The following is a 14,682-nucleotide window of genomic DNA, read 5'->3' as shown; positions in this document are numbered from 1 at the left end:
TTGCCCACTACACTATATCATAAAATGCATTTCTTCTTCATGAAGTCAGTCAGTCATTTTCCAACCCGTTATATCCTAACTACAGGCACACACACACACACACACCAAGCACACACTAGGGACAATTTAGGATCACCAATGCACCTAACCTGCATGTCTTTGGACTGTGGGGGGAAACCCACGCAGACACGGGGAGAACACGCAAACTCCACGCAGGGAGGACCTGGAAGGCGAACCTGGTCTCCTTACTGTGAGGCAGCAGCGCTACCCACTGCGCCACCGTGCCGCCCTCTTCTTCATCCTACAAAACCTCACATCACAGACATCATAAGCCATAACTGATGTCTGTCTATCTTTTAATCTATCTATTATGAAAGATAAGTGGTGTCACTAAGAACCTGAAACAACTAACACAGACACAGTCACGGGTTCAAATACAGGGATCTTATTCTTTCCAGTACCTTCTGGAATCCTACTTATAACGCAGAGCACCACACAAACATTTTTCCTCCTTCTCCTAATGCCTTTTTTGTTAATCTAAATTGTTAATCTTGCCTACTACACTATCTGTCTATCTATCTATCTAATGCCATTTTTATTAATCTAAATTGTTAATCTTGCCTACTACGCTATCTATCTATCTATCTGTGTAGTGTCTTTCCTGTCCATCTATCTACTCATACACACGTGTTTATGTATTCATGCGTTATGTGAACATGTGTTTACCTGATTATGTAGAACAAGGAATGTAGTTTGCAGTGTGTGCCTGAATATTTCTAATTTATTAAAAAGACAACTGCAGTTTGTGTAAAAGTACAGCATGTTATCTTTTAAAAAAGTTAAGTCTATCAACTAACTCACAGATTCACCCTCTCACTAATGCCAGGCTTCTTTCCTTTACTTTATTGCAATTCATTTCATTTATGTCCCTAAGGATGCCAGAAAATTGTGATGGGATATGAATTAATGAGCAAAATAGAAATAAAATAAACGCTTTTATTTATCTCCGCAGTGCCACCTCCACTTTCTGGATGGCTAACCCCAATAACAATGTCATCAACTGTGCAGCTGCTGGATCTGAAGTGAGTAAGACCGCTCGCTCTCCATCTGTTTACATTCATGGCGTAGTCGGAGTCTTTGGGGGCTCATTAACACAAATGGGTAGCACTGAATGATGCGTTTCAGGCGGAGGGCTATAATGGCAGCCGGCGTGGTGGGAGCTTTTCAGAGGATTATAAATCTGAGCAAGCTTCTGCACTTCTTGGCCCCTTTAGCCTTTACCGTCTTACCAAAGTGAGGCAGTTTCCACTTGGCTCAATTCTTATCTGGCACAGCCTTTTTTCCAGAGATGTTATGTAAACTATGAAAATATAAGGATGTTATTGAATTTCTTGAATTCTCAGAAAACCATTTGCTAGCATCTGTTGTGTTCAGTCATTGTCAGGGTTGATCTTTTCACAACAGACGGTTAAGATGATTGCCAATGAAATGTTTATGGATCCATTCATCTGACAGGTGGAACTCGTCTCAACCTGGAGCAGGTAACCTTCACCCTGGCAGGCTACAAAGATTACAGGCTTGTATTAGAAGCCCACATTTAACTTTTATTGAAGGCCTTGTCTAATAAGCTGAATATATGAACCTTTATTGGCAATCTCTGTATGCATTTAAGAACGCCATGTGCCATCTATTTATTATATAGTGCCTTTCACCATCTATCTCGAGAGATTTCTAGAAATTATGTATGTGTTACAAATAGGAAAGGCACTATACACATAGATACGGCCCTATATTATATTATAGATGGATGGTGTAGTAGGCAAGATTACAAATTTACATACATTAACAAGAAAGGCATTATAATAGATAGGACCTTATATTATTATTATAATAATAATATAAGGTCCTAAGGTCCTGCTCCTGGGAATCTAGTATAATGTCCAGAAGTAAGGAAAGATCTGCAAAAGTGAGGAAACAACGTGAAGTGTGTGCTCATAAGTCCGAATGACATTATAAAGCCATTTCAATTATCCCTAAATCCACTGTTAGTATACAAGTAGAAAGCATTTTAGATAGATAGATAGATAGATAGATAGATAGATAGATAGATAGATAGATAGATAGATATAGTGTAGTAGGCAAGATTAAAAATTTAAATAAATTAACGAGAAAGGCATTGTGGGCGGCATGGTGGCACAGTGGTAGCGCTGCTGCCTCACAGTAAGGAGACCTGGGTTCGCTTCCCGGGTCCTCCCTGCGTGGAGTTTGCATGTTCTCCCCGTGTCTGTGTGGGTTTCCTTCCACAGTCCAAAGACATGCAGGTTAGGTGGATTGGTGATTCTAAATTGGCCCTAGTGTGTGTGTGTGTGTGTGTATCCTGCGGTGGGTTGGCACCCTGCCCGGGATTAGTTCCTGCCTTGCGCCCTGTGTTGGCTGGGATTGGCTCCAGCAGACCCCCATGACCCTGTGTTCGGATTCAGTGGGTTGGAAAATGGATGGATGGAAAGGCATTGTATAAGATAGATTTAAACATTTGCCTTAATAAAAAGGCATTACATGGGATAGATAGATATGAAAGGCACTATATGATAGATAGATAGATTATATTATATTATATATTATAGATTGATGGATGGATAGTGTAGTAGGTAAGATTACAAATTTACATACATTAACACAAAAGGCATTATATCAGATAGATGGAAAAAAGTCATTATGTTAGCTAGATGGAGAAGACAATATATGATAGATAGACATGTTAAGCAGTAAATGATTGATAGATAGATAGACATCATCATTTATGACTAATGACCTGATGGATACGACTCAAATGACAATCAGGTTGTCTCCCCACCTATGAGTGACGTTTGTAACCCTTCGATGCCCATAAGGTACATTTTTTAGCACACTCACCTAGGAACATTAACATACACACATGAGCATTCGAATCCCGGAAATAAGCGCATAGGAAAAAAGCACACAGGAAATATTTTATTTTATTTTATGGACCATCCAACAGCCCAATACCCCAATTAGCACAAATTAAAACATACAAGCTTATAAATACGTTTAGTGAACAATTATACTATTTTGTTTATTGTGATGTATAATATAAAATTTTTTCCTTCTTTGCATATACGCCTTTGCAGTGTACGCATTTTTCCGTGTGCGGTTATTACCCGTGCGCTTATATGACTCTGCACTTTTTTCTGTGCGGATATTTCCAGTCACCGAGCATTCAGACACCTGGGCCTCAACAGTGGAATCCCCCAAACTCAGTTCCCACCTGAAATCATTAATGAATCAGTTTAGTTGCTCAGTTAATTCATTAATGAATAGCACAGTTCAACGAAGCCTGCAGATCTACAGTGTGCACTCACCTTACTTATGACATTTTTTTCTCCTTTGTCAGAAGGTTCTAATTGTTGAGTAAAAATGACAGAGTAGCTGGCCAGATGAATGTCCACAAGGGACATGAAAACTGTAGAAGCTCAAGAAAAATATAAATATTATGATAAACCACAGCCCCTCAAACACACACGAGAACATCTGTCTTGATAATAAGAGCAGTTTGTAAGCAATCGTCGCCGGTGGACAGATCTTAGCCTTTACGTTTTTTCTTTAACAATTGGAGCAGAGGCAGGTGGACTTGTTGAGGACGTCCCAGCGAGTCAGTGCTGGGGTCCGAGCCTTGTGATTTTTTTAATTCATTGCGTAAGCTTTTGCCCTACAGACCATCTTTCCCAGTTTGTTGATGGGTCATATCTAGTAGTTGTTGAAATTCTCGTGTATCTCATATTTGCTTTGTGCTTGGCGTTTGGTAAAATCAACTCTGCGTCTCTGTAGGGCTCATTGTAAGGAATCTAAAATGGAAGGACTGCTTTGGTTTCCATGGAAGTCCGATTACAGTTTACTTGTGTATAAAATCAGCAGATATTTGAGCAGATGTTTAAACATTTAAGTCTGACTTTCTTCTCATATGCGTTGCTCACCGATAGTCAAGCTGCGTTAACCAGGACAGAAAGTTTAGCTGCAAAACAAATGAAAATGATGGACTTGTATGAACTCCTTTATGAGCTTTTGATTGGTCCATTTTTAACCCCAAAACCCCCTCCCACTTCACCAATTCTATAATGTCCCAGACTATTTTAATTCATTTTTACTGTATATATATTTTTTTTTGGTCCCTACAGGAAACAGGATTTTGGTTCATTTTCCACCACGTGCCCACTGGACCTTCAGAAGGCTTGTACTCTCCGGGTCACTCCGAGTATATGCCCCTGGGACAGTTCATCAATAACCGGGCACATTCAAACTACCGGGTGAGTTTATTATCGTATTTACAGAGTGCAAGTGTGCGTGTGATGCCAGGGTGGCCCGCAGCTGGCACACTCATCCTTGAAGTTGGAACATCGATAGTCGAAATGAGAGGATGGACTGGGCAACGAGGACACAAAAGACACCAGGAGTTGGTGGAAAGGTGCAAAGTGCTTCTTGCTTTTCAGCAACAAAACAAACAGCGTGCAAAAGTGCAGTGCAGGTCTTCTTCAATAGACTGTAAGGTTTCTAAACTCGTTTGGGGCTCCCCCCTCCCCAATGGGTCGATACCCCGAAGAGCGTCCCGAAGTGCGATCGACACTTGGGGCAACCACAGGCTCCCAACACAGCAGCGGCTCGCAGCTAAAGCAGATGCGAGTTGATCGCGGTCACGCTATGAGCGCTTGCCATCGATGGTTGATGCAAGGAACATTATAAATGCAGGCAGCAGGATTGCTTGACCACAACCCTGCCTGATTGCTGTGTCTGTGCACAGGAGAGGCCTGCACCCAAACAAAAGCACCACAACAAGTGGCGGAAATGTCTTTTTTCCCCAAAACGCAAGGTCAGACAGAAGCCTCCGCAGAGCAGGGATCACAAATTCCTGCAACACCCCCTGGTGGAACCCATGAAACAAACACGGCTGCTGCTGCTCCTCTATGGGACTACAACTCCCAGTAAGCCCTGTGGGTGTCCATGCGGACATTGTAGCCCAAGGAAGCTGCCACCTAGTGCATGTTGGAGGAAGCCACTGGTTCCAAATAGGTCATCTTCCCCCCCTGTCCCTCCATTACACTGCCCATCCCAGCCAGGTAAGGATATTCGGTCCATCCCTGCCAACATAATTCACTCTGAGGTTGGCTGGCAAAGGCAGGGAACAGCCTGCTTTACTACTCGGCCACTCAGTATGGCAGCCCTCCTACCTGATCTAAGGTAAGGAATCGCGTACCATCTCAGTCGGGACGGCAGCCCACCCTTGACGTCCATCAGGTAAGATTTCATATCTGTTAATAAATCATGGGCACATGCGATCTTTGCGCCCATAAAATCGCACCCTCACGTCTACCACATGCTAACAGTGCTTCAGTACTCCTGATCTGTGATGTTTTGTTTATGAGCCATCATGGTGTAAACCGTTTATACAATAACAAGATCCAACCGTCAGTTACAATAAGCGTAAAAACACGACAGGTGAACAAAAGAACGCTAATCCAACGGGGATACTGCTATACAATCTCCACAGGAGGGATTATGAAATTAGCATTGTAAAAGCCAAAAAGGAGGAGGAGGAGGTCATGGGGTATGTTTGGTTGGGAAAAATGTCCTTGGTCAAGCGCAGGACACCATTTGACCAAGACAACGTTCGCAAAAAGTCGACAAGATGGCCGCACGTTACAACAGACGTTAACGGCGGCACCATCTAGCGGCACGTTTGGTCTCTGTGTATCCCTCTTTACCAATATTTCTTTAAATTGCCAAGACATTGCAGAAGTGTCCAAGTATGAGAAAGCCGACTGCTTTCATCGAATGAACGGGAACTGCCATATGGATGTAAAAGGTGAACGACCCAGTAAGCGCGTGACTGGTTTTCCGTATTTGTGGTGCTATTTGCTCCCTTTCTGACTCACAGTAAGATTTCAGTCTTCGTCTTTCTGACTGACTGGTGCTATTTGTTCGCTTTCCGAAGTATTGTACAGAACGTATATTCATCTCACTCTGGTGCTTATTCCGTACGTCATACCATGTGACACATTATAATTGTCCTGCTTTTCGCGAATATATCCATGCCACCAAAGATAACACATGGCATTAGAAAGTCCACTTCCGATGCCACAAAATAGTCTGTTTCAAGGCCGTCTCAAACCTTGTGCAAGACGTCTTTCATATAAAGAATTCCGCTGATTCCAAATGATTTACCCTTTGATTTCAAAAGGCTACAATTTCCTATTCATTTGGATTTTGCTATGTGAATTACTAAGGCTGAAGGGCAATCCCTCCAAGTTAAAGGCATCGATTTGGAAAATCCATTCTTTTCACACAGACAACTCTACGTAACATGTTCTACAGCGGGCAGTCCTCACAATTTGTTCATTTTCAGAACCCCACAACACCACAAAAAATATACTGTATGACCACTTATATTACCTATTACAATAAAATGTCAATCAGAATATTATTTGTTCGATTTCTATGTTCTGTTTCTTTCATTTGGGAAATTCACCAGTTATAGATTCCCGGGCAACTCCGGGTACTCCTGCTTTTGTCTTATACAGTGCATCCGGAAAGTATTGACAGCGCTTCATCACTTTTTCCACATTTTGTTGTTACAGCCTTATTCCAAGGTGGATTAAATTCATTTTTTTTCTCAGAATTCTACACACAACACCCCATAATGACGTGAAAAAAGTTTACTTGAGGTTTTTGCAAATTTATTAAAAATAAAAAAATTGAGAGAGCACATGTCCATAAGTATTCACAGCCTTTGCCATGAAGCTCCAAATTGAGCTCAGGTGCCTCCTGTTTCCCCTGATCATCCTTGAGATGTTTCTGCAGCTTCATTGGAGTCCACCTGTGGTCAATTCAGTTGACTGGACATGATTTGGAAAGGCACACACCTGTCTATAGAAGGTCCCACAGTTGACAGTTCATGTCAGAGCACAAACCAAGCATGAAGTCAAAGGAATTGTCTGTAGACCTCAGAGACAGGATTGTCTCGAGGCACAAATCTGGGGAAGGTTACAGAAAAATTTCTGCTGCTTTGAAGGTCCCAATGAGCACAGTGGCCTCCATCATCCGTAAGTGGAAGAAGTTCGAAACCACCAGGACTCTTCCTAGAGCTGGCCGGCCATCTAAACTGAGCGATCGGGGGAGAAGGGCCTTAGTCAGGGAGGTGACCGAGAACCAGATGGTCACTTTGTCAGAGCTCCAGAGGTCCTCTGTGGAGGGAGGAGAACCTTCCAGAAGGACATCCATCTCTGCAGCAATCCACCAATCAGGTCTGTATGGTAGAGTGGCCAGACGGAAGCCACTCCTTAGTAAAAGGCACATGGCAGCCCACCTGGAGTTTGCCAAAAGGCACCTGAAGGACTCTCAGACCATGAGAAAGAAAATTCTCTGGTCTGATAAGACAAAGATTGAACTCTTTGGTGTGAATGCCAGGTGTCACGTTTGGAGGAAACCTGGCACCGCTCATCACCAGGCCAATACCATCTCTACAGTAAAGCATGGTGGTGGCAGCATCATGCTGTGGGGATGTTTTTCAGTGCCAGGGACTGGGAGACTAGTCATGATAAAGGGAAAGATGACTGCAGCAATGTACAGAGACATCCTGGATGAAAACCTGCTCCAGAGCGCTCTTGACCTCAGACTGGGGCGACGGTTCATCTTTCAGCAGGACAACGACCCTAAGCACACAGCCAAGATATCAAAGGAGTGGCTTCAGGACAACTCTGTGAATGTCCTTGAGTGGCCCAGCCAGAGCCCAGACTTGAATCTGATTGAACATCTCTGGAGAGATCTTAAAATGGCTGTGCACCGACGCTTCCCATCCAACCTGATGGAGCTTGAGAGGTGCTGCAAAGAGGAATGGGCGAAACTGGCCAAGGATAGGTGTGCCAAGCTTGTGGCATCATATTCAACAAGACTTGAGGCTGGAATTGCTGCCAAAGGGGCATCGACAAAGTATTGAGCAAAGGCTGTGAATACTTATGGACATGGGATTTATCCGTTTTTTTTATTTTTAATACATTTGCAAAAACCTCAAGTAAACTTTTTTCACGTTGTCATTATGGGGTGTTATGTGTAGAATTCTAAGGAAAAAAATGACTTTAATCCATTTTGGAATAAGGCTGTAACATAACAAAATGTGGAAAAAGTGATGCGCTGTGAATACTTTCTGGATGCACTGTAAATATAAAAATCATGCTGCGGTGCTTTTCTGAATGTTGAATTAGAGAAGAGGAAAACACAAACCAGCTAATTAAATGAGATCAGCGTTACACTGAGATTGGTGCGGTCACTGATTATAAATCTGGATGGAACAAAAACCTGCAGCCACAGGGGTCCCCCAGGGCCGAGTTTGGGAATCCCTGGTCTAGGAGACTGGAGGGTTCAAGTCCTGGGTGCTCCCTGTGTAGAGTTTGCATGTTCTCCCTGTGGTCTTCCTCCAGGGGCTTCCTCAGTCCACAGCCATGCAGATTAGGTGGACTGGTGATGGCCCAGGTAGTGTGTGTGTGTGTGTGTGTGTGTGTGTTCACCCGGTGAAGGACTGGCACCTTGTCCAGGGGTTTCCTGATGCTTGCTAAGATAGGCTCCAGATTCCCCGTGGTCCTGCTCAGAATATCCATCCATCTTCTAAACCTGAGTACTTCCTAATTTTGATTGCACCTTTATATAAACTCTATGAAGTTTCATAATTAACTAGCTGTGCTAGTCTAAGATGGGTTGAAATCTACGGGTAAGTAAGCAACGTATAAATTTAGCACCAAAGATTTTTCTTCAACTAAAATGGCCCATGTAACGGTAATATTGTCATTTTTTCTCCCCCTACAGGCTGGCATGATCCTCGATAATGGCGTAAAAACTACAGAAGCCAATGAAAAAGACAAAAGGCCCTTCTTGTCCTTGATTGGTGCCAGGTAAACCTTTGTTTAAATGCTCACATTAATTGCGTGTGAAACTCTGAGGGGGTCTCCACACACATTACATTAATACCCTGCCTGGAGGAGATATAGGCATGGATGAGGCTCAATTTTCTTCAGCTGAATAGATCCAAAACAGAAGCCATCTTAGTTGGCACATCACATCATCTCCGCTCTTCTATCACCAGTATTACTTTCTCTGGCCAAAATATTCCTCTTTCTACATCTGTTAGTAATTTGGGTGTTAAAATGGACTCCCAACTTACCTTTGACACCCACATCAAATATCTCTGTAAGTCATCTTTTTACCATCTCAAGAACATCGTCAAACTACGTCCATTACTCACCCTGGCAGATGCAGAGAAGCTCGTCCATGCCTTTGTCTCATTCAGGCTGGATTACTGTAATACGCTAAGTTTTGGTGAGGCCATCGATGGTCACAACATGGTTCTGGCAGATCTGTTGAAGACTGTGGAGGGGTTACATGGGATGGTAATCAGCAAGGGGGGGTTTAAACATGGACTTCAACTTGAGGGATATCATCAGAAAGGTGCAAGGAACACTTTGAAGGGGACCTTAATAAAGGTGACCTGTCTTGGAACGACCCCATTGAAGAAGAAAACAGTGGTTACCCAGAGCTCTCTGCTGGTTGCGAAGGGACCCTCCATTAGCAGTTCAGGCTTGGTCCACCACTGAATATCGAGAGGGTGCTTTGGCTGACTCACGTCCTCAATGTCCCTTGGTGGACTTGCTTCTCCGATCTCCTTCACTATGACTTGTACAGTTCATCAGTTTCAGAGGTCTCTTGGAGGCCTTCCTCGCTTGTCTTCTTGTTGTGGATGGCATGCTGTAGCAGATTTTCAGCCGCCCCCTCACTCTTTCCATTTCTTCACGACTGATTTAGCTGGCTGTCCGGTGATTTGGATATCTTCTGGTCTCCATGAAGATGCTTGGTCTGTCCTACTTCTCTCCGTGGTGTAGGATTAGCCCACTATGCTGACTCACACCAGCTGGCCTTTCCATATTCAGGTGCATTTAGACGACAGTCAGCTGAAGCTCCAGACTGGTGACCTCCATTAAGCTAATTCTGGGACTTCTATAGGTAATGGGAGATGATTTGGACGCCTGGTCATATTAAATAGGGTCAATACTTATGCAATCATTTATTTTAGACCACATTTTAAGTGACGGCAGCATGGGGGCACAGTGGTGGGATTGCTGCCTCGCAGTAACGAAACAACGGTTCACATCCCGGGTCTTCACGGTCGTGGACTTTGCATGTTGTCCCCGTGTCAGCATGGGACATGCATGTTAGGCGGATTTGTGACCCTAAATTGGCCACTAGTGTGTGTGTGTGATGGACTGGTGCCCTGCCCAGGGTCTGATCCTTCTTTGCACCCAATGCTAGCTGGGATAGGCTCCAGCATCCATTAAGAGCCCTGGATTGGGTTAAGCAGGTTTAGAAATTGGCATGCCACTTCTGAGAGATCGGTTTTCACTTTGACATTAAAGACATTTTCTGTCAAAAAAGCCAAATTAAATCTGCCGAGACTCAACGTCCAAGGGGATGAAGACTTTTTTTTTTTAAAAAACACCTCATCTCTCATCTGGATGGGACCTTTGGCGGAATTTTCTAGAAGGTGTTGGGAGAAGTTATTGAGGATGGGGTGGCCTGATCAGCCCAACTCGGGATGTGGCTACCAGACCAGGATGATGATGTTGATGGTGATGACGATGACACCTTCATCATATGCAGATTATCAATGCTTTGCTTTCATGTTTTGATTCCAGCCATCATTTAAATCTGTAACTAAAAGCATGCTCTGATTTTTCCTTTTTGTTACTGAACAGATACAGGCCACACAAAGACGCCGACCCTTTCAAGCCCAGAGAGCCGGCTTTAGTCCATCACTTTATTGCTTACAAGAACCAGGACCATGGAGCTTGGCTGCGTGGAGGAGACGTTTGGCTGGACGACTGTCAGTGAGTCGTGAAACGATTTTATGTCATGAGTGCAAGTCACGCTTACTATGCATGAATGATGTATCGGTTAAGAAACTGCCTCCTGAGTTAAGCTTTGCATCTCTTAACAAAAACAAAATCAGAAGTAATTATTGCTTCAAAATTTAAAAAAAAAAAAAGAAAAGCCACTGATTGATGAACTTTTTCTGTACCAGAATTGACATCCTTGTGTTATAAAATGGAATATGTGAGTTTAGTATTTGTTTCACAGAACAAACAGGTAAAAGACACCCCCCCCCCATCCAGCACAAACTCCTGACTTGCATCCGGTGCTGCTGGAATAGGAAAGCCTGTGGCTTCTGTGACCTGGAAATTTGTATTAGTTGTGTTAAGAACTGGGTGGATGGATAAGAGAAAAAAGAAATAAAAAACAAAAGTTATAAAGAAAATAGAAAGTGGAGAAGACGCTAGCGAACTCCAGTGCTTTGTCCATGATAATCGCTAAAGGCGTTTCCTGTCTTTTCATTTCTCTTAGGTTTGCTGACAATGGGATTGGGCTAACTCTGGCGAGGTAAGAGACACTTTCCTTTCTTTCTTTTTTTTTTTTTTTTTTTTTTTTACGACTAATTGTGCTGCAAGGAGTAAAAAAAAAACAAAACAAAACACCATCCTATATATTTGGGCATTAAAACACAAAAGATGGATGTTTAAGCTCCTGCTGCCTTCTTCTGGCTCCCCTTTATTTCTCTCTAACACCATCTGCAGCAACACTGGAAGCTCCCAATGCCCTAGTACTACTGGGGCTGATGGGATTTGTAGTCCATTTAAGTAACGATGTTACAAGAGTATCCTCCAGATACTTGCTTGAGGATTTATCGCCTAAGTGATAGCATTAGTAGACATCCCAAGCTCAGATGTGTTCATACAAATTCTAACACGGTTCCAAATTTTCCCAACAGTGGTGGGACATTCCCTGATGATGATGGCTCAAAACAGGAGGTGAAGAATTCCTTGTTTGTTGGAGAAAGTGAAAATCGGGGTATGGAAGACCCTGAAAATCAAAACTGGGGTCCTAGTGGTACTGACCTCAATGGAAGAACACTGGCCAGGGGAATGTGAGTTGGTGTTTCTACATCTGTCTATCCTAATCCTGCCTACTATACTAAAATTAAATTCTATCATGAAATGCTTTTCTTGTGAATTTATCTAAATCTTAGATCTTGCCTACTACACTATTTATCTATCCTAATCCTGCCTGCTATACTAGAATTAAATTCTATCATGAAATGCTTTTCTTGTGAATTTACCTAAATCTTTGATCTTGCCTACTACGCTATCTATCCATCCTAATCCTGCCTACTATACTAGAATTAAATATTATCTTTCATGATATGCTTTTCTTGTGAATTTATCTAAATCTTAGATCTTGCCTACTACACTATTTATCTATCCTAATTCTGCCTGCTATACTAGAATTAAATTCTATCATTAAATGCTTTTCTTGTGAATTTATCTAAATCTTAGATCTTGCCTACTACACTATTTATCTATCCTAATCCTGCCTACTATACTAGAATTAAATTCTATCATGAAATGATTTTCTTGTGAATTTAACTAAATCTTTGATCTTGCCTACTACGCTATCTATCTATCCATCCTAATCCTGCCTACTATACTAGAATTAAATATTATCTTTCATGAAATGCTTTTCTTGTGAATTTATCTAAATCTTTGATCTTGCCTACTACGCTATTTATCTATCCTAATCTTACCTACTATACTAAAATTAAATTCTATCATGAAATGCTTTCTTGTGAATTTATTTAAATCTTTGATCTTGCTTACTACACTATCTATCTATCCCAAATTTTCTGCTGCCTTTGACTACCATCACTGTGTTCCCAGATGGACAAGTTTCCTGAAAGCTCTATTGGCCACCACTCCGGCGATGGTTTATTGACATATTTCACAGTAGATACTTTCATCTTCTCTCGCTTTCCAGTAAAATGATTCACAACATAAGGAAACCATGGAGCGCAGGTTTACATGAGTGTCATCCACTTTTATCTTCCAGCAACTTTCCAGTTCGTGGGCTGCAAATATACGACGGGCCTATCAATGTCCAGAACTGCACGTTTCGCAAGTTCGTTGCTCTGAATGGACGACACACTAGTGCGTTTGGCTTCAGGATGAACAACACATGGCAGAGCTGTCCTAACAACAATGTGACGGATATCATCTTTGAGGATGTTCCAGTAAGTCCCGGTGACAGATTTTCATTTTATCAAGTTGTAAAGTGGTACCAAAAAATATGATGAGGTTAGAAAAAGGTAGCTGCGTCAATCCATGTATTTTTTAAATACTTTTATCATCCAGTTTTGGGTCACACGTATAGAAGATTATTTCAGGCAAATAAATAAATAGCCAATTAAATGTACAGTCCTACGCCAATTTACAGCTAACCGAGTTGAGGCGATTCGAACTTATGGTCGAGGTTCCTAGGAAAACAATAGGGTAATAATGTTCTGGAAGTTACCGAAACTAGACTCAGTAATAAATCTTATTAGAATTATTATTATTATTTCTTCACAGGGTCTCATTCATTTTCTAAATCTTGAAGGGCCCTTTAAGGTTTGTTTAGGTCAGCGCTGCTCCACATGGATTATTATTCTGCATTCAGCCCACACCGCCTTCCTTACACCAGTGTTTCTCAACTTCTACTGTCCTGCAAACCAGTTTTGCTTTTGTAAATTTGGTGACGACCCACTAGTAGCAATTGCACCTTTTCTCCCTTTTAGTGAAGCGAGCGTGATATAGGATTCCCCCTAGGGGAACATATTGTGCAGTGCTGGTGATTATTTAGACAAACAAATACAACCCAACAATAGCAACACAATTTGTGACCCAGTGGTTAACAAACACTGGCTTGGGCCACCCACTTGGGTACCAATGATGGCAACACATAACCCACCAGCAGCACAATCCCCTGGTTGAGAAACAGACAGACAGAGAGACGTTGGATTTTATATATATATATATATATATATATATATATATATAATATAGAGAGAGAGAGAGAGAGAGAGAGAGATTAACAAAAAAAAATACAACAGAAGATCAAATGAAAATAGGAGGGACAACAATGATGGGACCCTTAACCTAATAATATGTGGCACAACCTTTAGAGTTTATGATCCCTCCAGACAAGCGATTCCCAGAGCTCTCCATGAGACGTCTGCTCCTGTCCACATGTCGTTTGGCCCACTCGTCCTGAGCAGACTGCACCAACAGTGTCAGGTTTGAAGCGGGGGTCTTCCCCAGTTTCAGTTCTTTCCATAGATGTTCAACTGGTTCAGATCAGGGCTCATGGAAGACCACTTCAGTGTAGTCCCATGTTTTGTTCTTCGCCATTCTTGGCTGCTTTTCTCTGTGTGTTTTGGCTTCTTAACCTGTTGGAGGGTCCATGAGCTGTGACCGAGACACTGGGCTGTATGCTTGGCTCCAGAATGTCTTGAGATTTCATTATTCCCTGCACAGAACCAAGCCCCCTGCTATTCCAGATGCAGCAAAGCAGCTCCAACACATAAGTGGGACTCCTCCATGTTTCACAGCAGGTCTGGTGTTCTTTTCTTTGAAAGCATCATCTGCGGATGTAGAGCTGATGCGACTTGCCAGAAAGCTCCAGTGTTGTCTCATCTGTCCAAAGGATTTTCTCTCCGAAGAAGCATTGTGGCTCTTCAATATGCATTTCATCAAATTCCAA

The 14,682-nt window shown here is 42.4% G+C and overlaps 1 protein-coding gene across 1 annotated transcript in view; it reads left to right on the top strand.

The window, feature by feature from the left end:
• The window catches only part of LOC114644327 (cell migration-inducing and hyaluronan-binding protein), a 264,051-nt gene that overhangs the window by 222,176 nt on the left and 27,193 nt on the right, over positions 1–14,682 (top strand). The window contains exons 15-21 of the mRNA XM_028792468.2: positions 1,013–1,082; positions 4,194–4,322; positions 8,869–8,954; positions 10,809–10,940; positions 11,455–11,490; positions 11,879–12,034; positions 12,994–13,174. Coding sequence (XP_028648301.2) covers positions 1,013–1,082; positions 4,194–4,322; positions 8,869–8,954; positions 10,809–10,940; positions 11,455–11,490; positions 11,879–12,034; positions 12,994–13,174 — 790 coding nt within the window. The remainder of the gene's footprint in view (positions 1–1,012; positions 1,083–4,193; positions 4,323–8,868; positions 8,955–10,808; positions 10,941–11,454; positions 11,491–11,878; positions 12,035–12,993; positions 13,175–14,682) is intronic.

Source organism: Erpetoichthys calabaricus, chromosome 17 (genome assembly GCF_900747795.2).
Source record: "Erpetoichthys calabaricus chromosome 17, fErpCal1.3, whole genome shotgun sequence".
In the NCBI taxonomy this organism is placed as follows: domain Eukaryota; kingdom Metazoa; phylum Chordata; class Cladistia; order Polypteriformes; family Polypteridae; genus Erpetoichthys; species Erpetoichthys calabaricus.
The sequence above is the reverse complement of the archived record's forward strand: the minus strand, read 5'-3'. Positions and strand labels throughout refer to the sequence as shown.